The sequence below is a fragment of the Atractosteus spatula genome, chromosome 19, assembly GCF_055471065.1.
Source record: "Atractosteus spatula isolate fAtrSpa1 chromosome 19, fAtrSpa1.hap1, whole genome shotgun sequence".
Classification (NCBI taxonomy): Eukaryota; Metazoa; Chordata; class Actinopteri; order Semionotiformes; family Lepisosteidae; genus Atractosteus; species Atractosteus spatula.
This window is the reverse complement of record NC_142724.1, coordinates 394,905-421,286: the sequence shown is the minus strand read 5'-3', so window position 1 is coordinate 421,286 and position 26,382 is coordinate 394,905. Positions and strand designations below refer to the sequence as shown.

The 26,382-nt window shown below is 45.2% G+C and overlaps 2 protein-coding genes across 2 annotated transcripts in view; both read left to right on the top strand.

Moving 5' to 3' along the window:
* The first annotated feature begins 135 nt into the window (after nt 1-135).
* Nucleotides 136-2,915, top strand: cox6c (cytochrome c oxidase subunit 6C). The gene is made up of 4 exons (XM_088937319.1): nt 136-232; nt 1,265-1,388; nt 2,426-2,557; nt 2,769-2,915. The coding sequence occupies exons 2-3, from the start codon at nt 1,275-1,277 to the stop codon at nt 2,549-2,551; spliced, it is 240 nt and encodes a 79-aa protein (XP_088793445.1). The 5' UTR covers nt 136-232; nt 1,265-1,274; the 3' UTR covers nt 2,552-2,557; nt 2,769-2,915.
* Nucleotides 2,916-3,983: 1,068 nt separating this feature from the next.
* LOC148817775 (serine/threonine-protein kinase 4-like) overlaps nt 3,984-26,382 on the top strand; it is a 28,704-nt gene continuing 6,305 nt past the window's right edge. The window contains exons 1-11 of the mRNA XM_088937360.1: nt 3,984-4,050; nt 4,179-4,368; nt 9,192-9,272; nt 10,746-10,874; nt 11,307-11,421; nt 11,556-11,720; nt 12,268-12,435; nt 13,021-13,158; nt 13,566-13,694; nt 14,123-14,312; nt 21,704-21,846. Coding sequence (XP_088793486.1) covers nt 4,334-4,368; nt 9,192-9,272; nt 10,746-10,874; nt 11,307-11,421; nt 11,556-11,720; nt 12,268-12,435; nt 13,021-13,158; nt 13,566-13,694; nt 14,123-14,312; nt 21,704-21,846 — 1,293 coding nt within the window. The 5' untranslated portion in view covers nt 3,984-4,050; nt 4,179-4,333. The remainder of the gene's footprint in view (nt 4,051-4,178; nt 4,369-9,191; nt 9,273-10,745; nt 10,875-11,306; nt 11,422-11,555; nt 11,721-12,267; nt 12,436-13,020; nt 13,159-13,565; nt 13,695-14,122; nt 14,313-21,703; nt 21,847-26,382) is intronic.

Genomic DNA, 26,382 nt, shown 5'->3' with positions numbered 1-26,382 from the left:
TCTCATGTGCATTTTAGGAAGAACGAGCTGACGATGAATCGTAAACGCACAGTCTCCTGTATCCCTGTTTCCCCTTAGGTGTAAAATAAACTTGCTGACTGACCGGCGCTGGTGCTGTTTGTGGCTCTTCAGCCACCGTACTCAAGCGCCTGTGGGTGCGGTTTGTCCGTCGCCGGGCTCCGTAGCTTCATCCAGTCTTCTGCGTGTTCGGTGAAGGTCGTGTCTTCGTCAGGTGAGTTCAGAATTAAAACGTTTGTTGAAATAATTTATAAAATGATGCAGTTTATAAAGACTCAACCCCTTAAATGTAAACTGAGCTGCTTTTCATGTCGTTAATCCTGTTTTTGCCTTTCTGTTTTTACGGAAGGAGCCCGGTAGGTCACCGTAACATCCGCAAAAACCGGTAGAATAATTAATGATAATGTAATCTCGGAGCATGGGTTTTAATGAAATACGAAAGCATGCCTATTGAAAACACCGTCTAATGTTTTCTTCTTAAACTAATGAAAGATTATTTACACGCAGTTATGTCGAAATCTAGGCTTTTTCTTTGCCTTCTTCCTGAAGTTAAAACGACTTGCTTCCTCGTTATGCCTTCTGTAATATAAATACAAACGGAGTTTCGTCATAAAACACTCGGGTTCCTTTATAGATTTTTACCTTCTTCTGAAGCTGCTTTTCTCCACAAACACAGAAATGCGTAGTTTTAAATGCGCGAAAGTGACTGTATCCCTGAAGTGTCCGTGTGAAATGACGCTTGCTGCAAGTGCGTTCGGAAGTCAAAAAAGAAAGATTTAGCGAGACCCGAAGAGTAATAACTATAGTATCTGAGTTCATAAACCGATGAGAAGTTGCATGAAGTTCAGAAAGAGATGCAGGTAAAACTCAGAATACTAGTGTAGCAATGAACTGTGCTAATGTGTCCAGCTCTGCCCAGCAGGCCACCTTGTGGCTCGTCTCTCCAGGTCGGAGGTGATCTAGAGAGGGCAGGAGCCAGGGCCCTGGGGCATCTGAACACTGGGCGCCGGCTGCGAAAGTCTCCAAAGCCTCACTGATTTCTTGAGAAAATACAGCGTACGGAATAAGCCTGCTTAAAGCAGATACGAGTGTTTAGAGAGCGAGGGAGGTTCTTAGTTTCACATTTCGTGTAGCTCTTCTTATTCTTGACAACATGAGCTGTAAAAGAAGCCAGTTGCTAATCGACCGAGCTCTCCGTGTGTGTGTGTGATGACACGCTGTGCCAGTGATTGTCTGTGATTGCTAGAGATCCCACAATGCCGGTCGGAGCCCTGCCCAAGCCCGCCATGCGCGGCCTCCTCGCCAGGCGCCTGCGGTTCCACCTGCCCATCGCCTTCATCTTGGCCCTGTCCACTGCCGCAGTCTTCAAGGTGAGAGCGGGACGGCCTGCCTGCCCTGCCGCGGGATTTGGGGCCCTGGCCCCTCGAGGACCTGGGCCTGCTCCACTTTTATGTGCTCAGTCATTGAAATCTGTAGCATGGGAGACAGGGTTATTCTCTCAAGTATCTGTGGCCCGTCCTGCCTATACGGCAACAGCGTCAAAGGAAGGAATTCAATGTCCGTAGCGAATGAGCTCTTCTTTTTATTCGCCTGGGCCTTGTATGGTGTCTCTAATAAGGCCTGAAGTGATGTTCTTGGCTGCAGTAAAGAGCACGAGTTACAAGTGAGAAGAGGCCATTCAGCCCATCAATCTCAATTGGGCACGTGTAGCTCATTAATAGAAAGGTCTGGTCATTCCTGCATAGATTCAGGGTTATTGAACAGCAATATGACTGGTCAGCTTGTCCAGACTCCCACATCCCTTTGTGTGTGAGAGTGAGCCCTGTTCTCAATTTTCCAATCCATTTCCCTACAGTTTCCACTATTAGATTTCCAGTTAGATTAGTGTATAAATGCGGTCACCAAGTTATAAAACCTTTGCTGCAGTCAGTCCAGAGAAGTAGAGATGCAGTTAAAGGCTAGAAAAATGCCTGTAACTGTCTGCCCCATTTTGCAAACTTTGTTTTTGTGCTCTGATAAGGTAAAGGAGCTAAATCTTCTTAGTCCCAAACAGAGGACTGAGGGAGATATTCAAAGTCTTCAAAGACGGGACCTCTTCAGAATCAACAGCAAAACAAACCAGGGCAAAGGATATTAATTCAAAACAGAGAACAAGAGACACTTTGTCAGAGGCCCTGGGACTAATGAGAACAAAATGAACTAGGTGTCCGCCCCATTTTGCAGACTTTGTTCTTGTGTTTTTGTGCTTTTGATTCAATGCTGTTGATTTAAACCCAGACAGAGTGTGTAGTGTGTAGCCAAGAAATCACACCTGAATTATGGGGACTGTTCTTTTTCTTTCCTCTTGTGGATGTATACATGATACATGACTGATTCTCCTTAAAGTGACAAGTTTCTCTCTCCCCAGTTCACAGTAGCAGATCCCAGGAAACAGGCGTATGCAGATTTCTATAAGCGATATGACGCTATGAAGGAGTTCGAGGCGATGAGGGAAGCTGGTGTGTTTGAGAGCGTCAGGCCTTCAGGCAAATAAGCAGAAGTGAGTTTTTACTGTGATTGTTCCTGCTGAAGCACTCTGATGCCCTACCTTGCTGTCACAGAGTGTGGTCTTGTTGCAGGAGTGGCATGCTTCTTGGCAATGTGAGTTATTGCATGAGGTCCTAGCAGTTAGGAAGATGTGCTTTTGGCACCAGAGCTGTGACTGGACCTGGTCAGTGTGGCCAGTTAACCACTTCCTCCTCCTCTTCCAGGTCAAGCCCTGCTGTCCCCTCTGGGTCAGAATTTCCTGCACCTTGGCGATCCTGTGATGATTCGTTGATGTCGACTGTACTGTCACCTCTGAGCTCGGGTTCTGCGTATGCCCTTACACAATATAATAAACTGTTTCTTTAAACACAGTTGTGAGGTTTGGGATTTTGTTTTACATTTTACTTTGGACATATGCAACACCAGACTGACTCCACTTCAGGCAAATTTACAAAGACATTTTCTCATTAATTTATCTGATCGAACCAGAAATTGAATGTTCCCAGTAAAGTCACCATATCCATAATGGAGCTGTTAACAGCCAGTCTCATTAAAGGAGGATGGAGATCTGACTGCAACAGCAGTGCTGTTCCCATCGATAACAGTAGAGCTGTTTCTAAGGTCCACTGACTGAAGGCTGCAGAATACCCCTTCTCCCAGGAGTGAGATTATCTTTAGCACAGACTGTTTGGCTGGATCACAAGAACAATTAAACAGGGTGTGTTGCAGGCCTGGCTGGAGCCACACGAGAGTCTGTCTTCTGGTCTCCGTAGCTGCCGGCAAGCAGAATGGAAACCCCTCAGTGGTTTTACTGTTTAACTCTGCGGCTCAGCCTGGTGCTGGTGTGTCAGTTGGGCTGTATGGAAGGACTCTGTAGGACCAGGGGAACTTGTTTCTGAAAGGGCTCAGTTCTCGGAGCCCCTTGTGGTACGTCATGACTTGGGTTCCAACTTGCTACAGAGTTCTGCTGGCACTGTTAATGTACAATAAAGATTAAGACACTTGAAATGATTGGCTGAAGTAAGCGATGCTTTTCAGTAGTGCAGTCTGTGTATTGTTTTTTTTTGGGCAAAGCCTGACAAATACATTGTATAACGTTTTCTGCAAAATAATTCAAGACAGTGCACTTCTCCGTGATACTAAGTACAGCTGTAACCTTGTAATGTACGAGCTGGCAAGCAGAGCATCTCACTTTTAGCAATGGGATCTTCAGTCAAGTCATTTAAGATTTCTTCCACACCTCGTGGCTTTGCGGTATTACTGGCGACCATCTGCTAATGGGCGCGCGGCACACGAGTCAGGTGTTGCAGTCCTCAGCCCCAGGACCAGCGCCCCCTACCCGCCGCACTGCGGCGGTGCGGCTGTGTCCTGTCCCCAGACGGCCCGCCCCACGCCTGCCGAGCACCCGTGGGCAGGTTTCCTGTCTCAGCTGTCAGGCAGGCGGAAGGACGGAGAAAGAAAGAGTTCAGACTCGGGCGAGAAGCTGCAGGGGGACTGAGCGAGCAAGTGAGTGGGAGACAGGGGACGTCGAGCCAGCCCGTGACACAAGCCGAGAGCGGAGCTGCAGCTGGGAGATGGAGCTTAAAAGCGCTTAAAAGCAGCTGTCAGGGGGCTTTACTGTGCGTTTTTTGCAGCCGGGGCTGGAGGGAAGCGCCGCGCGGCGTGCGAGACAATAGCGAGCCGGTGCCCCGAGCCGCGCGCGCCGCCTGACGGGCTCGGCTCATCCGCGCTCCGTGTGCGCGGCGGGGGAAGCAGCACGAGGGCGGAAGGAGCGCAGAGCCCGGCCACCATGGAGACGGTGCAGCTCCGGCACCACCCGCGCAGGTAGGCGCTCACACCCGCAGGGGGCCACAGGCCCTGTCGGGGCAGAACTGCCCACTGTCGGGCTGCCCACGGCGCCCGTTCCTGCCTGAAAGGATGGCCAGGTGCTTGCTCTTCTAGAAATGGGAACTCCCGCTGCGCCGGGACTCTCCGGGGGGGAACGGACGATGTTGGCCTTTTCGTTAGTTCACCGGCGATGGGCATTTGAAAGAGCGACCGTGTTAACTCGTGTTGTTGCTGGATTTAAACGAAAAGTCTTGTTTCAGAACAGCCGGAGGCGTCTTTGCCTCCCCTGTCTGGGAGTGCGTTAGTCACAGCGGCTGCGCTTCTGTCTCGGCAGAAATACGGAAACTGACATACGCAGCAGCTCGAGTTTTCTTCTGGTTTTTGTACCTTACAGGACCGGTCTGTGACCGAGTGCGATGGAGCGGGTTGAAGTGTAAACTCGTGTGTGAAAACTGTGCGGTTTCAGTCCGAGGTTCGCGCAGGAGACGTGACTGAATTTAACTGTTGTTAGCGGTATGACGGAGGCGCAACAAACTTTTTTGAAAGCAGGAAATGCAGGGAGCTGTCAGAAGAAAACCCGATGAAGCCTCGAGTCTCGCAGCTCTGTGTCGCTTGAAGGCGGTTCAGCTCGTCTCTAACCCTGGTCCTAGACAGCCATCACCTTCTACATATCTGTACCAGTCCCGCTTTTATCAGTTTAACAAGTGAATTGTTAAATTAATTCAGAAATGATTGGAAACAAAAATCTAAGTACCAGTCAGCATCCAAAGATGCTGCCAGATTCCGATTCCCTTTGCTGAGCACATTACGTGCTTAATTGATCAATGATCTGTGTGTATTCCTTTAAAAGAAGAGAGATTTAAGGTGGTCTGTAAGACGTATATTAGACATGTACTGTATTGTACAGTATAGTAATTGATTCCAAAAACTGAGTGATCAGAAGTTGAAAGAGAACTTGTTCTATTGCGGAAACTCTCTTAATTTTGTCCTTCAAGGTAAAATTTACAGAATACAGATTGGACTGGGGTCTCTAGAACCAGGGTTGGAGACCCCTGCTGTAAGACAGTCTAGAGACCCACCTGTTTGTAACAGCAATCATGGACAAGCACACTGGCTCCATCTGGCTCAATCTCAAATAACATAAAGCCCCATTAGCTTGGACTCTTTCAGTATCAGTTCTACGTAAACAGTTTTGATGGGAGCAAAGCTGTGCTCTCTGTGCTCACAAGCTGTAGCCCTGCAGGTCTTTGGCTCCACACTGTATGGTACGTGACCTGGGTGATTGTCTCCGTTTCTGTTTTAATGGCCGGCATCGTGTCAGGAGTCAGCAGGAGTGTTCTGGGAACACTGGCACAGCGACAAGCAGCCAGGGTCCCCCTGCTCTGACTGTACCTGAAGATTTTCCCCCAGATTCTGGTTGTGCCCTTTAGCCTGGGACACAGGCTGTCGAGGGATGTCGCAGTAGCCTGGTGTTAGAATTGCAGAAGTAGTCCCTTCTGCTGCGAAAATGTATTGCTGTACACGTTCTTCCCGTTCGTGTGCCTGCTGTAAATTAACCATTTGTGCTCTGTCAGACTTCAAATTTAAAGGAAGAAAAAAGGAATATTACCTTTTGTTGTTGCTGTTGCATGGAGCTACAGAACATGTCTGTCTTTGTGTCCAGATCTTACTAGAGAGGGGTCAGGAATGGTTTAAACAGTTTTCTGCTGTTCTGTCTGTAAAAGTTGGGGTATGTCTTTCTATCATTTTTTATAACAGAAAAATGGCTGTAAGGAATGAGTAACAGAGTAAATTGAGTAAACTGTAATGGCTTAGACAGCAATACCAGTAATCTCACTCAAGATGTCGGTGTGCAGACCAGCTCTGCGTGTTACGCTGTTGTGAAATTGAACTGGCCGCAGATTTGAGAGAAATGTTTCTGAAACTCCTGGTTTAAACCAGGGCAGGAATTTTTCGTAGCTTCCTCTTTAATGTGAAGGGCTTTCAGCTTATGCCAGACCTTCTCTGCTCGCCTGGGTGGTTGAGACACATCGGTCTCGAGGTTGGCATCGTTGTGCTTGAAGGGGAAATTAGGAAATGATGTGGGACGCATTTTGCTTAGTGGGGTGTCCGGTGTGTTTAGGAACCGATTGGTTTCTCTTAAGTTCTGCTTCAGGGAAAGAGAAACTGAAGGCCCCCCAGTCCCATCTGTTACAAGCTGGTGGCACAAGCCTCTCTTTGTGTCTTTGCATGGTTATTAGTATATTGATTACAGAGGGAAAAGGAGCTCTGTCTGTGCTGAAGAGCTGCCCAGGAATCTTTTGCAGAGACTTCAGTTGGTTACTAAAGAGGGTCGGACCACCAGGTGCCTTAGGTTGCTGCCGATCTGTGAAAAGCACTGTGTATAGGTCATCTAATTTCCGATAGGTCACCTTGGATAAATCGTGCGAAGTAGAGTAATTGGGAGACCTCTGCTCTGTTTGGCCCACTGGCAGATAAAGGGTTAAGGAAGTGGAGACTGAAAGCAGCCCCTTGCCATCACCAGCACTGGGAAATGCTCGTTGTCTGCCTCTGCTCTGACTAGGGTGCCGAGAGCTGCTGGCTCCTGTGGGAGGCGGGGAGCGTGGCTGGCTGTCCCGGGCCAGTCCCTGCTTGCACGCCTGCACTGGAATGCTCCGCATGCGCTGACGGGCTCCTGCTCCTGGACGCTCTTCCCCTCGTCTCTCCCGCCCCCCCCAACCTCTCTGCATGTTGCAGCAAGGCTGTCAGAGCTGAGTCAACGTCTGGGGTTCGACAGGGAGATCAAAGATAGGAAGTGATCAAAATACATAAAGGGGATTTAAAAAAGTATAAAAAGTATATAACCGGGGTTTTTAAATGCTGTTGAATACCTGAAAGAGAAAATGTTATAAACCACTTCAAAATGTTTGTTTTCTCTGAGACAGACATTGAGGTGCTTGTGGTCCTCTAGCTCCCCGGGGGAGAGCGCAGTGCTGTCCTGTGCTCCCGCCCCTCCCTAGGCATCATACCCCGGAAAGACAAGCAGCTGTCGGAGTCCCACCAGTCTGCAGGACAGGGCAGGAGCTAAGCCCCTTCCTGCCGGAGACGGCCTTGTCTTCTCCCCTCATCTTCTGCCTTATCGGTGACGGAGGGGTGTGGTGTGCGCCAGGGGCTGGGCCCCTCCACGCATTGTGCAATGAGGATGAGCCGGTCTTATCAGCCCTGCCCACTCTGTGCTGTGGCAGGGATCCTAGGGGCAGCCGTTGGCCTTGTGCTATCGGGGCCCTCCAGCCCCAGCAGAAGCGTCCGCTTCCTTGATTGCCATGAAGGCTTCCCATTGAGATTGTCTCGCAGCTTTCCGAGAACAGTGCCTGGGGAGTTCTCAGGCAGCGGTGCTCCGTACAGAGTGTAGAGCCTTGAATGTGTCTGTTGAATGCTCTGCTGTGCCTCAGAAAGTTTCACAGACCTGGGTAAGTTACTGCCCTGGGTAATCACAGACAAGGGATAAAGCTGCTTTGGGCTGTCCTGAAATGAGACTTTCCATTTAAATCCAGCAACAGCAAGAGTTAACACGGTCGCTCTTTTAAATGCCCATCGCCGGTGAACCCACAAAAAGGCCAACATCGTCTGTTCCCCCCCCCCCCCGGGGATTTCCAATTCTACAAAAGACACAAACAAGGGGTTCAATGAATTCTAGTACTGGGGTCCCCAAATGCAGTAATCTAGGTTCTCCAATCCAGTAGATTTTGTAAATCCCTTTATGTCATCAGCACCCTAAAACGCGAGGAGTGACAAAATGAAATGAGTGTGGCAGCTGAAGGTCTGAAGGGAATGGTTTCTCATTTTCTCTTGAAATTCTTAACAGGCTGCCTCCAGTATGTTTGTAAGAGTACAGTTTACAGTCGCATGATAGCTGCTGGAGATCTAGTCGCACTGTAGCAGGCGACACTGTAATCTGCCTGTGTGTTGGCACGCAAGGAGAGAGGGCATGAACAGAACAGAGCAGCCTGGTTTCTTGAGATGGTAAGATGGTGCCACCCAGCTAAAGGCCTGACTGACCCTGCAGTAGAGGAGGCAAATTATTACACTCATCTCAGATCGCTGTTGTTGGTCTTCCAAACTCATTGATTGCCATCTGCAGTGCTGTATTCGGTCAGCTCTGCTTGCTTAATATTAAGCTTTGTAACCCCTTTGAGTTGGTAGGACGAGCATATGTTTAAACGCAACACAGCCTGAAATGCTGTAAAGATAACTGATTACTTTGAAGGAAACTTTGTCATCAAAAGCAGAAGCAACCCAACAATTGAGACAAGGCAAATGCAGGTGGAAAAAGAGCTGTGCACCATAGCAGACGAATAGAAAGATTTCAAAGGACTACGTGTGAGGGAAGCCCATGAGGGGAAAAAGACAAATGGTCCTTTTAATCGCTACTTAAAAAAGAGATTACCATAATCTTTACATAAACTATGAAACCTTGAAAACTGAAAAGGTGGGACCTTCTCTCACACCAGCAATGTCAGAGCCCATTGCTCTTCCCTGTCTTTTCTGTACCTTGTGCTGCATTGCTTTTGTGTCACTACATACTGTAGTAGAGATTATTGTATCTTCTTGAGTTCTGCTGCATTAACCAGTATTCTGTATAAATGTCTCTGCCTGATGTATTTTTAGCATATTGTCTTTTCATTGTTTGTTCATTGTACTGTATGTTGCCTTGGGCCTGGCATCAGCTAAATGATTTTTTTGTGTATGCCAGTTATATTTAATGCTATTAGTTTGTGTGTAAGATGTGGGAATTCCTGAAAAAAGGCATCCCCACAGCTCTCTGACTCTTTCCTCTGCAGGCAGTTCAAGAGGCTGAGTGAAGACAGTTTAACCAAACAGCCAGAGGAAGTGTTTGACATCCTGGAGAAGCTGGGAGAGGGGTAAGCACCATGTGGCTGTTTTAGCGTGGTATCCAGCCCTGTTACCCCCTTTTCACACAAGATCTCCACCCCCTTGGCGTAAAGGGTGGCCTTCTGCTGAGTGTCTGTGTCAGGCCCTGCAGACTGTGCGAGACTGAGGTTCTGAGTGCAGTTTTCTTTGATTCTGATTTGTATTGAGTCGGAAAGAGTAAAGGGTGGTATTTTATGCTTTGCATTCACAATCCAGTCTGCAGTGAAGTGTTGTTTTGCACTAAAACCCGTCTAGTTAATCACAGGCCCTATTTAAACTGCGCTTTTTCTGGTGCGACCACAGGTGAGAGAAAGCAGTTGTAAGGCAGAGCAGTCCAGCCTATAGAGTGTAGTTTATTTAGCATTCTAAGTTTACCACACTGGGTGCCTCTTCCAACTGTGACCAATCTGTCGTTAATTCTGCTAATGAAACCTGGTTTAGGAAACTAAGGTATTTTCCTACAATGTGTATTTGTATTTTTTTTTATAAACACACATAATCCCATCTCTGTTTTCCACATCTCTGATTTCCACTGCCCAGAAGGCCTCTTGCTCACTGCCTGTCTGCAAACTGGGCCTCTGCAATGTGCAGGGAGTTTTGAGGTCTACTCTGTGCTGTACTGAGGGTTCAGGCTCCACTGCAGTGTATTCAGTGTGGAGGCCACCTGCTGTCTGTGCAGTGGAAGTTGCCTCACTCTGCTTTTTAGAGTTGTCTATTTCTGTACACAGAGAGGAGGGGCCCCAGGCCGTGGGCCTGCCACACGCCATCTCTTCCGCTCAGGTTCAGCAGTGCTGTGTCCTTCCTGTTTCTTAACATGCTCTCGGCTTCCGGCACCATGCTGCCGGCAGACAGCATCTCCCCAGTGAGTCGGAAACGCCCACCTCACGCCACTCTGGTTGTCCGCCAGCTGTCACTTTACAAGAAACAAGACAAAGAAATCAAGGTTGAGGACCTGCCGTTACAGGGAAATGCGGTTCATTCCTAATTAAAGGAGATTTGTGACCTACTTAGAAATGAGTGAAAGGTCTTAGTCTCTTTGATGTCTACAGAGATGATTCGGATTAAAGGAGTTTTTAAAAGTTTTTAAAAGACTCCTTGTCGGTGTGTAAAAATATTTGTATTGTGTATGAAGTGGCTGTGAGGTGGGAGTTCCTGTGAGCTGCACACATGAATCCATGGGGAACCAGCAGAGATTCTCACTTATTCTAGGACAGATAATGGAATTAACCCTACATGTCCCATATTCACTTGTAGAAATAGCTGAGTGATTAAAAAAAACCCTCACTGGTGTCAGCTGCACCACAGGAAAATAGGTCCAAGGAAGAATGGGAAATTAAAGCACAGTGAGACGCTGCTTATGAAAATCATTCCAGAAATAAGCCTTTAAATAATGGAAGTAGATGCCTTTCTGAGCAAAGCAGGGTTCTGACTGTCCGACTTCCTCTCTCTCTCCTGTTGGCCAGGTCCTATGGCAGCGTGTTCAAAGCTAACTATAAAGAAACCGGAGAGATTGTGGCAATCAAGCAGGTTCCTGTGGAGTCAGACCTTCAGGAAATCATTAAGGAGATCTCTATAATGCAGCAGTGCAACAGGTAAGCAATGTCTAGTTTCCCCCCAAAGCACAGCAATCGCATTCAGCAGTTGCATTCTAATCACAAGGTCGATTTTGTTTTTGTGGCTTTTTGTAGCTCAGTTGCTGAAAACGTGTTATTAATTGTTGTGGTTATTATTAGCACAAAAGTACCATTTCACCTTTTTTTTTTGTCCATCACCACCCAGTGTCTCCTACAATGGTATGTGGAGGATTGTAAGGGGGTTTGTGAATTTATACCAGAATGTTTTTCTTTTCACCTATTTTAATTCTCTTCCTTCTTGAATTTCTTTAGATAGATATGATGTGATTGTTTTTCTTGTCTAAATGGCAATGTCTTGGCAACAGTGCAAAGTTGCTGTCTGTGGGATTATGACTGAAAGCCTGTAAGTCAGAATTCATTCCCCTAAAAGGAAGTCTCTTGTATTTGCAGTCCACATGTGGTGAGATACTATGGAAGTTACTTCAAGAACAGTGATCTGTGGATAGTGATGGAGTACTGTGGAGCTGGTTCTGTCTCAGACATCATTCGTCTGAGAAATAAGACGGTTAGTTGCTTTATTTTGCTTTATTCCTTTAATACCTTCCGATAAAAATGAGTTATGACCCCAGCCTTGTGCTGAATGTGAATATAAAAACTACCCTTTTCTCATGCGTGCCCTGTATCTTGTCCTTCTCTCAGTTAACGGAAGATGAGATTGCCACCATCCTGCAGTCCACTCTGAAGGGGCTGGAGTACCTGCACTTCATGAGGAAGATCCACAGAGACATCAAGGCTGGAAACATCCTGCTGAACTCGGAAGGACAGGCCAAGCTCGCGGACTTTGGTGTGGCAGGACAACTGACGGTACGGCCTGTCGCACCTCCGGAGTCGTTCCAGGAGAACACTGACACCCAGGGCTCCTGTGTGTTCGGTTAATGCTGCTGAAATTCCTAAACACCCACTTCACACCCCACTGACAGGCCAAAATGCAGTTTCATTTCTTTAAAGTTATCTTTGCAGAAAGAAAATGTGGGGAAAACATTGGTTTGAGAAGAGCATTTCTTCTTCACAAATCAACTTTCTTGCACCCTGGAGAAATAAAGAGCCTGGCTCCTATAAGTCTGAAACTGAGGGAGTGCAGTTCAGGATTTGACAAGTAAAAGAGGTTTTGTTTTTCGCTGAACAGGGTTCCTTTTCTGCTGTGCTGTCTAAGCTTGTGTGAAAACACATTTGTCCCTCATGAGTGTTTTTGAAGAAGCATTTGGTACGGAGGACACTCCCTGAAGGCAGCTGTAACGCAGAAAAGCTTTTAGCTCTGCAGGAGGCGGACTGTGAGGCTGCAGCTTGGTGGAACACGGCAGTGAGCTCCCCCTGCACAGTCCCTGACTCCCTCTCCCCTCTCCTCTGCTAGGACACCATGGCAAAGCGCAACACTGTGATCGGGACACCCTTCTGGATGGCTCCTGAGGTCATACAGGAAATTGGCTACAACTGTGTGGCTGACATCTGGTCTTTGGGCATCACCGCGATAGAGATGGCCGAAGGGAAGCCTCCCTATGCAGACATCCACCCTATGAGAGTAGGTCATCGTTAATCTGGCCCCTGTTCTGTTCATCCATGTGCACTGGCATTCATCTGGTGTTCCATGTTGTAATTAGAAACTAATATCTCTTATAACACCAGAGCTCACCTTAAAGGGGTCATTAAAACATTGTCTTAATATAGATGTGTTCCTGATTGGTTCTGTTTAGTCTGGATCAGTATTTCCAGTGCAGTGCCCCAGTATGGTGACAGCAGACACGGAGTTGAAGGAGGTGTCGTCCATCAGATGAAATTTTAAGTTAAGCTTCTGGATACTTTGTTATTGAAGGTCCCTTAGTAGAGTCTGTAAAAGTAGGGGGGTTAACCAAAACATCCTGGCTAATGTCCCCAGTGTTTCCCCTTTAATTTATGTGGTGAAATAATTTATTGCTTCTCCTCCTGATGCTCCTCATCTACTGTACAGTGTGGCTGCTGGTGCAGACTGGCAGCTGTGTGACACCCAGGAGGATCAATAAGTGAAGAGGCCTTGCGATGCTTTGGAGTAAAGAGCATTCATCACCGTATAAATACCAGCAATCTTAACGTGTTCATCAGACCGATGTGTCTGCTTTTCTCCTCGCAGGCGATTTTCATGATTCCGACGAATCCCCCTCCCACCTTCCGCAGTCCGGAGGCGTGGTCAGAGCTCTTCCAGGACTTCGTGAAGCAGTGTCTGGTGAAGAACCCCGAGCAGAGAACCACTGCAACGCAGCTGCTGCAGGTACTCCGGGCCCGATCCTCCGACCAGCCCACCTGTCACAGCACAGGGGCCACCTCTGGCAGCAGCTCCCTCCTCTGCATTTAGCTGAATGTTTTTATTTTCCATTTTTATGTGGCTGGTGCTCCATTTGGAGAGAATTGTTGCAATAGCTGTTCTGCCCCATTATTGATTCATGGCAGAAGTAGATTCCCTAATGCTGTTACAGGAAACTGTTATTGCACAGTACTGTGTGTAGTTTATCCTTGGTAATGGTTCCAGATGTTTGCTTCAGGACAAACCTGAATGGAAGCAGTAACAATAGCAATAAGAAAAAAAAAATCACTCGGTTTAAAGCACATTAACAAAAATCTATGTTTCCGAGTTACCAGCCTTGAGCTCATAGTTTTCCTGAACACTGTTTCCTCCAGCACCCATTCATAAAAAACGCCAAGCCCAACTCCATCCTGCGCGTCCTCATCAACGAGGCCATGGATGTCAAGCTGAAAAAGCAGGAAGCCCTGCAGAGGGAGCAGGACCAGGAGGATGATGAGAACTCGGTGAGCATCGTCACCATCAGTGTCTCAATGTCACACGAAGCCTAGACTTGACTCGGAGTGCCCTGCTAAAATCAGTTTGCTAGACATGCAATGCAAAATTATTTGAGCAGTAGATTACAGTTATGCGAAGAGAACAAGACAGAAACAGCACTCATTAAGATGCATCTAAGAACTAATTAAGCTTTTCAAAATAAAAGTGAGCTGAGTCGGTTCAAATGGGAGTTTGTTCTTTTTCCTCTATGAGCCTCTTCTGCTGTTCACACACTTTTTATTCGATTTGCTTAAGATTCATTGCTTAACTTCAGATCAATCGCGTCCTCATGAATGACGCTCTTTGCTGACTTTAAGAAAATAAACACAGAAGCACAGGGTGGTGCGCGGGAGTTGAAGGGAGGCTGTGTGAGCAGTGCTCGTTTCTCTGCCGGCAGGACGACGAGGATGTGGACTCGGGGACCATGGTGCGCGCCAACGCTTCCGATTCGGGCACGATCCGTGCTGCCGGCGCGCTGGGCAACGCCTCGCGCACGATGGTCGAGTGTGACGGCACGCTGGGGTCGCAGCTCGGCACCATGGTCATCAACACCGAAGACGAGGAGGAAGATGCCGGCACCATGAAGCGTAAGAGCAGCTTCTGGCATGCGGGTTGTACTGGGGATTTCCCAGCAGGGCTCGGGGCTTTTAGCAGCTTCCACCTGCCACAGATCTGCACAGGGCTGCAGTGAGGAGCAGGTGCTGTGTTTGAGCCACCTCTGACTCGGCACTAGGAATTAATTAAGCAGCCTCTTTCTCAAGCTCTCCTTAATTGAAACAGCTTGAGATAACTGCGTAACAGCAGTGAAAAATGTTCATGCTTTCATTACTCATGCACGCTGTGATAGAGGTACTCCTTCGTTAAGAGGAAGGTTTCACATACAGCCAACTCACAGGTGGTCAGTAATTGTTCTCTCCATGCTGTGGCCGTTAAGCAATGATATCGGTCTTGCTTGTTTAATATTATCACCTGTTTGGTACTGATTTAGTGGCAACTTTAAACACCAAGTCTGTTCGTTTCCTGGTTCTTGATTAAAAAAGAGTTTCAAAATTTTAAGTATAGCTGCCCAGCTCAGTCAATCACCTGTAGCACCTTGTACTGGTGAAGTGCTCTGGGTCTGAGAGTGGGGACTCCTTGATCATGTTTGTGCTTGTCCTTCTTTAGAAGCTTTTAAGTGCTATAATTTCAGTGATTTTATTTAAAAAATATCTTATGCTTCTGGGATAAGTTTGGGTTTTTTGTTTGCTATTTTCACACTTGAGGAGTAAGCAACTTGCTGATATTTTAAACGATTTGGAAAACGATCAATTGATTGATGATCCATGAGGAGGATACACCCAGAGTTTTGAAATTACTATTGACCAACACCTGTAAAGCTTTAATAGTTTAGTGTTTTGTCTGACATGGAATCAATAAGTGATTTAAAATCTGCTTTACTATGTTTTAAGCGGTGGTTGACTGCCTCCAGTTCTCCAGGATGGCGCTATCCCAATGTCGTCCACAAGGTGTCCTCAGAGCAGCACACTGAAAGTACCCCCAGTGCCCAGAGCACTGCTGTAAGCACCAACTGCGGGCATGCAGTTAATTAGAAGATGAAAAGGTTTTGATGTTTCAGCTGCACATGCAAAGTCAATTATTGAGGTGAAAACTAGAGCACAATAAGACAGTCAAGTTCTTAGGATTTTATTTTTTGATAAATGTCTATATTTCTGAGTTGAGCATCAAAGTTTCTGTTCTGCTCCTCTTCCCAATGTAGACTTTAAGATGAAAATTTTAAAAATAAATACTAATGGACAAGAATAAAATACTAGAGGGATATTAATACATTGTACTTGCGCAGTACATATTGGGTGAATTTGTATTTCACAAGTGCTGCCGTGGCAGGTTTAGAAAATAAAGATTTTTTTAGAAAATAAAGATGACAGAGCGGAGAGAGAGAGCAGTCTACTCCGGGGCATCATCCCCAGAATTATTAATTAATCATCAGGATTGGTTTCATGAGCCAGGACATGGGTTGGGATTTTGTACAGATAAGGATTAACAAAGCTTTTACTGTCTGCCTTCCCGGGAACACACTTCACTTTTTAGGGCAATGCGTTTATATAGTAGCAATAATAATGTACAATAATTTATATATGTTATAGACACCCAGGTAAGAGCAACACAGGAAGGATGTTTCATATAGTTCATTGTGAACCACTGATAGTAATATGACTTATATTGTGCATTGGCACAGTGAAGTCAAAACGGCTATTCTTGCTGTCTCATTTGAGATGAAAGGAATGTAAGGCAAAAGTATAGAAATGTCACCTTTTATTTCTGAGTATTTCTGCACATGTATGCTTTAATATTTTAGAATAAAACCACTTTTTGTGTTTAATTCCCCCATTTTAGGAGAGCATGGGACAAATTAACTTAAAGTAAACTAAAGTTTCATATTACTTTGCAAATGTTTTGCACACAACAATCCAAATTGCTTGCTTTTCTTTCTTAGACAGTTCTCCAGTCTTCATAGTGGCTTAGACCTCATAAAAAGCCAAATTCAGCACCAAATACTCACAGCTCTTTTATTTGTGCACAATCAGTGCACCAGGAAACACCTGACAGTCAGTTGCCCCAATACCTATACAACATATATAAACAGAAATACCCAGAAATAAAAGTTGACATTCTGTACTTTTGTCTTGCATTCATCCTTTCATCTCAAATCCAAATTGCTTGAGTATACAGCTAAACTAGCCGTTTTGACTTCTGAGCCCCAGTACTTCTGGAGGGCACTGCACTTGGTAAAATAGGACATCAAGAACAGAAGAGCAGCCACTGCCAGGTGAGTCCCTGGAGTCTGGTCAGTCCGACAGGCTCACAGCACACTGCTTCTGTCGAGCCTTCAATGGAAAACATTTATTTAATTTGTATAGGTCAAGTGACGTGAGGAAAATAAAATGTTCCGCAAATTAGATTCTAATTCTGATCTTCGGCATTTACCTTTAACTAAGTATTCTTCCTGTGGGGGCTCTCGCTATCTTAAATCATTGATTTTTGCTAATGGTGCTCTTGGAATTAAACGTCTGTGTCATCTTGCTGCCAGGAAGCTGTGGTAATGTCGTTAAGCAGTGAAATTAGCAGATGATTTTGCTTTAGTTTTTCACTGTCCAGACTGACAGCAGTGGAGATCTCTGCTGGGTGTGATTTCGGTTCTGCCTCGGTTACCTGTGGGGCTCGGTAGTTCGCACATCACTGCAGCAGCCCATAGCAAGTGCCCTCTCAGCCCCAGAGGACAGGAGCTCTGTGCTGCTGCCAGGTAGAGTCTGTCCTTGGGTGTGTAATGTTGTGCTTTTCAGTGCTGCAGAAACATGCTGCCACTCAGCACTACAGCATGGTCTTCTCCTCTTTGACAGACACATTTGTCTGAGATGACCCAACACAACACATACTGACTTCAACAAGGTAGACTGATCCAGAATGTGAGTCTTGTGGCAGTGCCTCTCTGCAGGTTGAGTCTCTTCACCTAGTTGCCTGTAGCGTGTTTGTCTGCGTGTCTTCTATGTGCATGTAGCAAGGAACAGCGCTCACTGCCATATTCATGCTCTGAATGGTCGCATTTACCAGTCCGAGAAGAAACTTTCCTGTTTTGTAATTGAGGGTGATATGAGTTGCCAAATCATGCTGTTGACTTTGACTCACTATCATGGGCCATTCGTGTTGTGGCAACTTTCAGTCAGGATGAGAACCAGGCTCTCTTGGTGGAACGTGAGAATTACCCATCAGACCTTATCTGCTTGCCTGTGGGAGACTGGAGGTTGCTTTGCAAAAACCCACTTGAGCACAAGGCGAAGAAGCTGGTCTCTATTGCTTGAAGCAAATAACAAAAAAAACTCTGACGCTGCTTGGATGTGCGGTCTGCATTCTCTTCTCCACCTTGATGAAGACCTCCATGTATATTCAATCCTGCTGTGTAGGCGATTTTTACATATTAACGTACTTGTATTGATCACAAGAGGATTGGCGTGCATACCAGCAAGAGAAGGGGACTTGAGCTTTAAACAAAACTCTACAAGTGAGGGCAGTGGCATTTGGGAAATAAGCAGTGTTGGCTGGTAAGAACTGTGTAGAGGTGATTTTCACACTGTGCCTGGCCTCCTGTCTGGCACATCATTACTGATGGTGTTTACCTCGCCTTGCGCAGCACTGCTCACTGCCCAGAAGGCTTTTCTTCTCAACACCCCTTGCAAAAATGTCCTCTCCGTTTATAGAAATTTGTCTGCTAATTTTTGTGATGCTATATCAATGTAAATTACCCCTGGTACAGGCTATTGTGTAAATCTTCCTTCTTCATATTGCAAGCAGCTGTATAACAGCTGTGATGATCTATTGCTTGAGCTAATCAGACAATTAATAGATATCTCTCCGCCTGTCTTGACAGAATAAAGCCCAGACAGCTCTGAACTTCTAGGATAGTCCAGACACATCTGTCGCATTCATCCATATTAGAGAGAGAAAAGCTTAAACTTAATAGAAAACGTTTCTTCCCAGGATGAGGAAAAAGATTTTATAGAGTAAACAAAGAAGCTGAGCACAATTTGAGATGGAGGGTGCTTGGACAGGATTGTGTCTTGAAAATGCTCCTCTAAGTGTCATGCTGGCACTCCAGGGAAGGACAGCAATTGCACAGAGTCCCAGCTCACTGGCCACAGTGGAGATTACCCGTGATTATTAAAAGACCTATACAGTAGCTTTTTATTCTGCTGACCTCGGGAAGAATTTATTTAACTTCTCGGATTTATTTCCGCAGGATCACTCCACAACTGCTTTTAAAACATTTTGTTTGGGGTTTTTAAATAATTGAAATAGCGTTTCCTTTAGTGCACCTCTCGCCAGAGTATGTCTCTCCCTCCACTGCTGTTCTTTTAGTTCATTTAATTGTCCATGAAAACCAGTCATGGAAGAAAGTTTTCAGAGGCCTTGCCCTGGGCTGCACTGCAGAGCAGTGAATTATTAATGTTGGCACTGCTCTCTTCTTCCCTGCTTTGCGCTTCAGTATCTCCGGCCTCCGGCTGATGACTGAGACGGCAGGACTGCGATAGTGGTGTTTCAATGGGTTGCAGTGACACAGGGTCTGCTGGCTGGGTATCTCATTCTGCGCTACCCTGCCAGCTGCAAGCAACAGATCTGGCATCTTCACGCAGGCGTACGCTGCTGCTAGATTCGCGCAGGGACCTGAGTCCATTCCCAGGGGAAAACTGAAAAGAATGAACATGCTCCCAGTTTGGAAGCCCTTTGTTTTAACCGAACTGTGTTGTGTCTGTCCTGGACAGGGTGTGGGTGTGTCTGAGGATCAGCCTCTGAGTCCCTTGTTGTGTCAGAGTTTTTAATCTTGTTGTTACCTATCAATATGTATTTTAGTCTCCCGGCAGTCAGGAAGGTGCTTATAGTCATCATGTAATGATCAATAGACTACTGGACTGTTGAAACAGAAAAAATGGAGTAACATATGAAGTGGAATTGCCCTGCCCTGGTATGGGAAACACCTCACATACGTATACTGTACTGTGGGAAGCCAGTCCACCTCCCTGGCCTGGCAGAGCTGTATAGAAGATAGACCCGGACTGTAAAGAGTGTCCTGTGAGGACAAGGCAGTGTAGAGGGAGTGATTCTTCTTCTTGCCAGCCTCTTGCTGAAAGACAGGGCTTTGCAGAGATTATTCCCGAAATCCTTTCACAAGTATGCAACTGGGAGCTGCGACTGATATACAGTACGTGCACAGTCTCGTTTATCAGGCTGCAGTGACAGGTGGCAGATCGTTATTAATATAGACGGGGATCATTTCATCACAGCTTCCTGTCTTTGTAATCTTAAGAATGATTACCTTTGTCACAGAATAAAAGCCTGCCGAGCGCACTGAGCCCCTTGTTACAGATTTGCATAATGTGGTGATTTATTTTTTTCCCTGTATGAAACATGCAATTGGTTTTTTTTATCTGAATTGGATTGAAATGGCTTAATAATTTAAAGTCTTATGAATTAATGATAAGAAAGAGAGCATGTGTTGATTCTGTAACTAAAGATTATAAATAAGTAAGACTTTATTCTTTTCTGATTGCACTGTGATCTATAAAACTTAAGAGAAAAAGTGCTTTGTAAGAATTAAAAAAACATGCAATTTGTAATGGGTAAAGTTTCGTGTTTGCAGTAATTATAAAGCCCTCAAATGGTTGTGATGGTGACTCTGATGGGGTTGTAACTTGGAGAAACTCTGCCTGTAGTTATTTAGAGGACATGACCTCTCTGGCGTTGTCTAAAGCTGTGGCTTTATGTACAACTATTCTGGAGGCCTTTTCTCTTTAAACTTCCCTTTGGGATACATTTGGCCCTTTTTAAGTGGGAAGGAGGAGGAAACATTTAACATAACAGTTTTAATTATGTATTGCTCTGTGCAGCGGCCCAGTCCCTGGTGATGCCCAGGCAAGGCGTCCTCTCTCTCCCACTGCAGTGCTGTGTCCGGGGCGTGCGGTTTCATCTTCACTTGAGTCTCTGCTATTGTTACAGCAGACATGTGGTGTACTGTTATACAAGCAGAGCATAGTGAAGTTTGGTACAGGGAAATTGCTCTGTCAAAAGTATACTGCAAAATGTACGTAAAACTTGCTGTGCAAGTGGCAGTCTTTTGGACACAGAAGATGGTCTGTATTCGATGCAGTTAAAATAGTGATATTGCAGTTCTGCTGAAGTAGAGACAAATAGCTTTAGTTCATCTGCTTTCTCACTGTCCTGGCAAGTCAAGACGTGTACATGGTATAATCACTGGAAATCTCTCCGTGCACTGTTCACTGCCTTTGTAAGCGTAGTCTACCCAGTGGTCAAGTGGCTGAGGGATGTGTGGATGGCAGGGAGTGGAATTCAGTCGCTCCACTGTCCTGTGCTGGGCGGACCGGACTGAGCAGCTCCCTCCGACACAAGCTACACTTCACTGCTCTGACCCAGAGAGCAGCTATCGAGCAGAAGTGCTCAGGAGATTAACAGTGCCGTTCGAGAGGGTGTTCGTCTCCCATTAGGGGGTCTGCTGCTCTGTAATTTTCATCTCTTCCCCAGTCTGTGACTCAGGATACACCATGGCTCTTCCAAGATCTTTATAAAACCTTGAATTAGTGCCAGTCACAGGTGAAGGGGATCGCTCTAAACTGTGAAGGGAGGAAAAACAAAGCCTTTGCTAAGAGTTTGGCAGCTACCCCTTCTGTTGCTGTGTATTTTAGTCTCAGCCTGAAGTCAATAGATTGGCGTTGTGTCTTTCCTGCTATTTCGAGAGCAGTATTTATTAACTTCTGACCTCTGCTCACAGGAGTGTGAAATTGAACAGTTAGTGTTACAGTGCTTTTTTTCACAGGCATTGAGTTTCTTGTACCAATTTATTACCCGTTAGGCGCAACATTCATGAATCCAAATATACCGAGGAATATGTAACACATTTTGCTCCTGCTCCTCACCCTGCCCAGCAGTCACATTTCTTCATCGAAGACCTTTTTAACGAAATTGAATAGAAGGGGAATGGGGAGCTCAAGCAGGGTGACAAATAAATAAGACTGCACCAGGCCAACAGGTGCCACACTTGCATTTTAAATGGATGCCAAAAACATCGGGTAAATTTTAATTTGGAATTTATCTGTGCTGTATGAGCGCCAAGCAGAGACTGGTCCTGAAACGTCTGAACCTAAAATAGAAGGAAGGCCTGGAGGCCCTTGGTGTTGAAAGTACTCATAACTGTATTGAGTGTCCTCAAGCAGCCACAGCACAGACAATATTCCCTGTGGCTTCTTTTACTCCTTATTTATGGTTTGCCAGTTGCAGTTGCAAAGCCTGTAACATTTCAAAATTTATAACAATCAAGCACCCTCCAGCCATCACGTTTGTAATGTAAGCGGTATCATTGACGCAGGCAGGCGCAGGGAGTAAAACAAATCTTCCTTTCCTGTTCCTTCTGCAGGGAGAGATGAGACCGTGCAGTCAGCCAAGCCGTCCTTCCTGGAGTACTTCGAGCAGAAGGAGAAGGAGGCGAACAGCCAGAGTGGCATGGGCAGCGGCTCCTCGGAGAGCAGGAAGCTGCCAGCAGAGGGCGACCTCGAGGTGGTGAGTACCCGTGAGGTCGTGCTGTTTGGACCTGTGACTCTGTGTTGCCAAGGGGGCAGCTCGGGTCTCGGGTTTTTTCTGTAACCTGATGCTAGCCTGGTTGCTACACCTGGGCATCTCATATGGGGGCAGAGAGAGGGTGTAAGAGCTGTGTTCAGGGTGTCCAGGCTTTCTCCAGAGCAGCTCAGTAGCCAGTGAACGCCGTGGTTTGAAGGTAAAGGGCTGTGGGAGGACAGTGGGTCTCCAAAGTCATGGCTCAGCAGCCAGATGATTGATCTGGCTGTGGGTGTTTGCTCCTTTTTCATCTTGTCTTTGTTTTTGTGTTTGCTTCGCTCAGCACTGCTAACGCGCTCTGACAGTTGTCTGCCAGAAAAGGTGTGTCATGCCGCCTGTCAGTCCTGCCTGGTGCTCGAACAGCCAGCACATCCCAGTTCCGCTTACTCTCTCAGTTTCTTATTTTAGCCTGGTGCTGGACAAGTGCTCCAGACAGCCTTGTTTGAAACAGCTTACAATTAGCAGTCCCAGTTTCCAGTCCTTATTAATGGCTCCAGCTCCTCTTCTGATTCCAAGAAAACTGAAACTTCCCCCAAGACTGGTTTGAAGTGAGCAGCTGTCTGTCACTTCTGGCCATGAGGAAAGTAGCACTGAGCCTGGGAGACAGGTGTAACCAGACAAGGATGGCAGAGCTGGAGCCCATCAGCACCAGCTCTGTTGAGACTGGTGCCGTAGACGTCCTCAAACTCACTTAAAGGCCTGTCTAAAGCTTTTAATGTCTAAATTAGTTTTAATCTTGGTTTCAATAAGTCAGTATGCACGGGTTTATTTTTGCCTGTCTATGTGGAATATTTAACTTGGACTCAAGAAGAAAATCCATTATTTATTTTTATGAAATTCTAATATCAGCTTATGAGGGAGAAGTGTCACAGTCAGACTGTAACACATTGCTTGTGTTAAGGACCTTCCAGCTTTTAAATGTTAAATCGAACACACTTTTTAAAAACTAAATTAAACTAAACTTCGAAGCGGAGAAGGAAATAATTGTTTTCTTCCTAAATGGGGTTGATTCCCTTTCAATCTGTTTTGTTTTTGATTTGGAACATTGATTTTTGAAAATGTTGTTCACATCCATGTCTAACTACAACTCTTTGTACTTCATATCTAAAATTGCCTAATATTTTACAGCGTGCGTGATTCAATATTAAATCAAATGTCATAGAGTCACTCTGAAATGCATTTAGAATACATTTTGTGCTCATTTTAAGACCAGCACTGGTGAATATTAGGAGTTGCACATTATCTAATACAGACATCTATAAACAGTGTAACAGTGTGCTCTATTCTTATAGCTTCGTCCACAAGCACTCTGTCTACAGAGCTGCATGCAGGCAGAATGTATTACTGATGCTCGGATTCAGTTACTTCTAGACATTTTAGTCATGATGCACAGAAGTAGCATATTTGATTCACTTGTCAATAAAGTTATTCAAAGCTGGATGTGCAGTTTTACCACACACTCTGGTAAAATTGATTGATTTAACAGTTTTTTGATCTAACAGTATCACACATTTTTTAGTACCAAGAGCTTCACAAAGATCTAGATGTGAAGCCACCACACAGAAAAAAACAGATATCCTTTTTAAGGCAGAGGAAGAAGGTTCTTGTTGCTTCCACTGAATGCTTTTTCAGTTATATAAAGAGTCAGATTTGATTAGTGAATCTGTTTTTAAAAGGCAAGTAGGTATAAAAAACAGATCAAACGGTCTGTGTGTGTTGTGAAAGGAGGCCATTTTGGTGCTGTAGCCACTGGGATTGGTGTTTTGGTTGCATTTATATTAAAGTCACTGTTCATATTCATTTGATTTAATTTTATATTTTGCATTAAAAACTGTGAAAGTACTCTCCCCATCAAATCTGTAACATTGAGAGGATGAACACTCGGCAGTAAGTGTCAAGTGTACCCATATTGAAAGGTTTGAAACATACAAGTACCTGAGTTAATGCTAAATTTGTACATTTATTTCTTCCCCTTAATGGACTGTCAGTGGAGTCAAATCATGTCTCAATTCAATTCATCTTTATTTCAATTAAACTTAATTTGTCATTATACTTATACAGGTGCATAGTATAATGAAAAGTGTTTCTCATTAGTCTCTCAGGTTCAGTGTATATATATAGAGCAGCAGACAAGACAATAGATCGAAAATACAATAACAATAACAGGTTAAACAACAGTATGGTACCAGTGCAACAGTACCCATATGTGTTAAAACTGTGCAAAAGTACACAAACAGAGCAAAATAACACGGCAATTATCAATTAGTACAAGTACAATCAAGTACAGTTTTAAGTTCAAGTTTGGCGGAGGTATGGTGTATGTAGTGGTGTAGGAGTACAGTAGTTGTGGGTGCAGGAAAAAGTGAGGAGAGATCATAATTTGGAGGGTGGGAGTGGGGAGGGTCACCAGCTTGCTCTGGGGAAGAAGCTATTTTGGAGTCTTGTTGCGTAGGACTGGAGTGTCCGGAACCTTCTACCAGATGGTGGGGGACAAACAAGTTGTGACTGGGGTGAGTGGAGTCGGTCATAATTTTGGTGGCTTTTTTCAGACACCTGGTGTTGTAGATTTCCTGGATGAATGGTAAGGCACTGCTGATGATGTGTTGGGCAGTTTTGACAACCCGCTGCAGTGCCTTACTAGCAATGTTTTTATTCCACATTTTTTTTAACACCTATTGTCAAGGGTGCTTTTTTTCTGCATTTATTTCTACTATGTCTTTCTTTAAAAAGTGCCATAGTACTGTCCCTTAACTTCTGCATCATGACGCCACTGGACAAGAACGTTTTTTAAATGGGCTGGGCAAGGCCTTGGAACCTGAGCCCAGCTGTGTCCGCAGTGGAGATGAGGCGTTGCTCTTTGCAGGATGATTTTATTGCGTGTCTTCACAGTTTTTGGACTACTTTTTGGATGCTTTCTGGTGATCCTCATTCCAGATGTCCCAAAGCAGTTTCAGATTTAATAGTGTTTCAGGTCCATTAGATGTGTAATGACCGTTTGTTTCTTCAAGATATTCATTCAGCTGGTAAGGACATCTGGTTCCATCATGACGAGAATCAGAAAGAGGATGCTCTGGCATAGTATCCTTCATTTACAACAGTTGCTGAGGAAGACTTGGAGCTGTGAGTGGGGAGCATTATAGCATCAATAACTTTTGTGTCATTTTGTAAGTGACTATTCCCACCCCCCCTTACAGGTTAAGCTGTGCTGCACGCTTGAAATTGTCCAAGGATTTAATTCTAGAAAAATAATCATTGCCCTCCAGTTCCTTCAGCACATTCCTCCATTAGGAGTGGAGGTCTGGAGACTGATAGGAACTCTGGGCTCCCCTGTGATGTGGAGATGAGCTGAAGTGGCTGTTTCAGATCCTCACGGCTTCCAGGTTTCCAAGCAGCATAGTGCAGATTCATTCTGATGTTCAAGGTTTTTATAATGATAAACATTTTTTGGATTTTTTTTTTCTCTTGGGAGATAATTAGCACGTGCTGAAGAAAGTCAGGTTTCCATTTTAGCTGATCATGAAAATAATCAACAAACCTGGTAATTAATCTTATACTGACATTTGTTCTTCCACCTCAATTAAATCAATCGCCCGTTTTGAATCGATAAGTAAGCATACCGCTAAGATGCAGTCACTATAGAGAACAGCTGAGGGAACTAGATGTGAAGCAGAGACAGCCCAGAACGTGTGACTCATTTGATTTGCATCATCCAGTGTTCTTTCAGGCTAAGTGCATCACCGTCCAGGCAACCTATGTAGGGCATGAGGCAGAAGACAAGGCTATATAGAACCTTAAACATGGACTTTTGTAAAGAAGTAGCTCGGTTGTCAGGCTATTCCAAACCCAGAGCTTGACCAAGCTCGCAGGCTTCAGTTCCCTCCTCCATGTGACCTGCAGGGCTGTGCACAACTTTGAGGTAACAGAGTCTTAAATATTCACATTCCATTACCAGACACTTTTCTACATTTTGTAAATAGTTTCCACTTTTTTGAGCTAACATATGTGTCTTATCTTTTTTATTTGGTCCTTTTTAATTGTGTTATACTAGTTCTGCACTCTTTCCAAACTTATCTCCGCAGGTAAATCTAACCAGGGTTTCTCTTTCAGAAACAGCTGGTTGTTCTGGTGTTCACTTACTAGATCTACCAGGGATGTGCCAAGACTTTCAAACATATATTATGTATAATATATTATTATCTTAATTAATCTGTAGCTTGTGCAAGAATTGTTACTGCATCGCTGTTAGACTCTAATCGTTCAATAATAATGTTACATGATAACGGTAAATGTTAGAATACATTGCATGGCCATGATGCAAAAGTGCTTCATCAGGATGTGCTACATTATGGATTTCTAGTCATCAGACTTATTGATGCAGGTGTGATGTTCAGACTGATGCCCTCAGAAGAGCTAAGAGGCAGGAGGGGAGCAGGTAAACCGGGCTCCTCTCCAGCTTTGAGCAACATCTGTTCAGAGACAGTG